Below are 2890 nucleotides of genomic sequence, written 5' to 3' on the forward strand. Positions count from 1 at the left end.
CCGTTAAGTGTCTTGCCCAAGGACACATACGCCAACAATGGTAGCAGTGTCGAGCCTTGAACCCATCACCTATTGGTTACAGGCAGGCGCGCTAACCACTATACCACGGCGCCGGTAGATATTCAATATTTAAGGTTCACTGAAGTAAATGGGGTTAGAATTGTTTGATTTTGTAAAATATTTGTTGCAAATACCAATTACCATAAAGCTTAAAATTTGAATAATTGGTAAAACTAGAAACTTATTTAATACTGTTAGTTATATTTGCAAAACAATTAAAACAAGTATATACTTTGCAACCAATACCACACTGTTCAAGAAACTTACAATATATTTGTACAATAGGATCCCAGCTTCCCACCAGAGTTAAACGCCCAATTTGAGTTATTTAAAATATTGAAGTCATCGGTGAGAAGATAGTTGTTGCAACTTTCCATTTGACCTCCAATTATTAAATTATCAATTGCCCAACTACTTTCATTCTCATCTAAAAAAAGATTACATAAATTTTAATCTTTACAAGATAATGATTTTAACTCGCATTGAAAACCTTTTTATGTGTTTAAATGTTTTTTTTTTATGTAAATACAGACCACAGTTAGTACAATTTACTTTAGAAAAAGATTTGTTTTAATATTAATGTGTGTTAAGTAAACAAAATAAACACATACAACCAAAGAACATAAGAATATTCTTTCAACAAACAGAAGTAAGCCTACATTTGAATAACACGAATACAATAAATTCTGCCACAAAACAAAAAGGTATGGAAATCAGCATCACATCCTCTAAATTAGTGAAAAAATAACTAGTAGTAAACAAATGGTCTGTATATAAAACTTAATAAGACAACAAATAATGACAAATATGGTAACAGTTAGTCTTATTATTAAAACGTCATAAATAAATTAACCACCTATTGTAATATCACCACTCCATAACTTGAACATGGTATCCTCATGTTGAAATTGAACAGGAAGCATAACGTTTACAAATTTCCGATCAGGCAATAATAAAGCATCAACTTGATGAATTGTTGTCCATGTTATCCCATTGTTTATACTTGCTTGTACAATCACATCATTTATTGGCTGAATTGCTGCTAATAGTAATAACAATTTAAAGAATTTTGTTTTAGCATTATGAGTTGTATTGTGTTTATATATGCTTGTGTACGTTTTGTTTATTGCATTAAAAAACTACATATAGGTGTTGTAATAACTGATAAAACCTTTGTTAAAATTGTTACTCTAATTAAAAACTTAATACAAAAATGATGCAGGTAGTTTGATAGAAAGCCCAAATTCAATATCCAAACCTATAAAACAATACAGATATTGAAAACATTAACATGTGTACCCTGCCATTTGTGTATTATTGGTAGGCTATTAGTAATTTAGTGCATTTATTGTTTTTACTTCTACAAGTAAGTTGTGTAAGGCATAAAATTAACAGGGTAGTTATAGTTTAATAAGAAAGAGTCAACAACTTGAACAGGTTGCATATTGTATAAGTTGCATAGTTTGAGTGTAAACTTTATTCTGCTTTTACTTGAAATCATAACTGGATTCACATTATAGAATATTTGCTAACAGTGATTTGCACTTGTTATAACTAAAGTGTTCAAACATACTTTTTGAATATTGTTAGTAAAAAATATATGTTTCTATACTACAACTATTAATAATTACAATACTATAAAATAATGAGTTACATAATCATTGAAATAGACTCACCATCACCTTGATATGTGAGGTAGAACTGCAAAAACGTTGCTTCTGTTGTGTTCATTGGAACAGTTTGTAGCAAACGAATACCAGGTTTTGAAAACTGAATATTTTCACCTTGGCTGATAATTCCCACAGATGTGATGTCATCAATGTTCATTTCTTTATTTCCAATCACCATGGAATATTTACCTAAAGGTTGGATAAAATTGAGTTACAACATTACTTATATATCCTTAAGTGACATGGTAACTTTTTTTTATATAAGATTTTTTTTTACATCAGGACCGCATGCACCTTGGGCTTAGGTCATCACTTTGTGGGTGATTGTTTTTTCAACCATCGGTGATTGTTAATGTAATGCAATTACAGTAGTTTTATTTTTAAATCGACATACACCCACAACAGCAGCAGTATCACAATTCAAGCTTGTGACCTCCAGTTACAAGGTTTGCACTTTAACCTCTGACCTACGTTGTTAGGGGGAAGGGAGGAATTTTGCTGTCTTTTAAAAAATATATTCATTGCATTTAAGTTCGATTACTTGATGTACAGTAATTACCTTCAGCTGACCATGGTAGATTAAAATCATCTTTTAAATAAGAGGGAAGTTTTGTGCTTGGTTGGCAGTGGGGTAACAAGTCATAACCATGATCGCACCTAAACAAAACAATCAGATTTATTCGTATATGTGGGCAAATACCTTTACTAAAGTATCCTTGTATTGATAAAGTACTATGTTACACAGATAGTAAAACATATATAATGTTTTAGTTTCGTATTAGCTAGATTAAACATTCCAAGGACATTTAACTGAGGGATCGGATATATATGCATGTTATTCACTAAAAAAAGTGGAATAAATACGAATATTCCTAATTGATACTGCTGTAAATAAAGTAAAGACTTACCTACAAACATCTACATTCGAAGCAGTTGGTTCACAATATCCATGTCCACTGCACATCCATGGACAACCATTCCCCAAATAAACATTATCAAGTTTCCACTGACATGTTGGATCAACAGAAGCTTCAGCCCACCTGAATCTTACTTCTGTGAGCCTAGAAAAAAAATTCAAAATCGATTTTTAAATTTTGTATCTGCCACTGGTTTTACGCCATTTCCCAAATAATTTAAATACTGTATTTTTGAAATGCGAT

At 31.0% G+C, this 2890-nt stretch overlaps 1 protein-coding gene across 1 annotated transcript in view; it reads right to left on the reverse strand.

Annotated features, from left to right (window-relative positions):
- LOC100184419 (reelin) overlaps positions 1 to 2890 on the reverse strand; it is a 38449-nt gene that overhangs the window by 15199 nt on the left and 20360 nt on the right. Inside the window, exons 32-36 of the mRNA XM_026834633.1 lie at positions 2639 to 2801; positions 2290 to 2387; positions 1737 to 1919; positions 917 to 1102; positions 328 to 487 (exon numbers count right to left, since the gene is read on the reverse strand). Of these exons, the coding sequence (XP_026690434.1) occupies positions 328 to 487; positions 917 to 1102; positions 1737 to 1919; positions 2290 to 2387; positions 2639 to 2801 (790 nt within the window). The remainder of the gene's footprint in view (positions 1 to 327; positions 488 to 916; positions 1103 to 1736; positions 1920 to 2289; positions 2388 to 2638; positions 2802 to 2890) is intronic.

The sequence above is a fragment of the Ciona intestinalis genome, chromosome 5 (assembly GCF_000224145.3).
Source record: "Ciona intestinalis chromosome 5, KH, whole genome shotgun sequence".
Classification (NCBI taxonomy): Eukaryota; Metazoa; Chordata; class Ascidiacea; order Phlebobranchia; family Cionidae; genus Ciona; species Ciona intestinalis.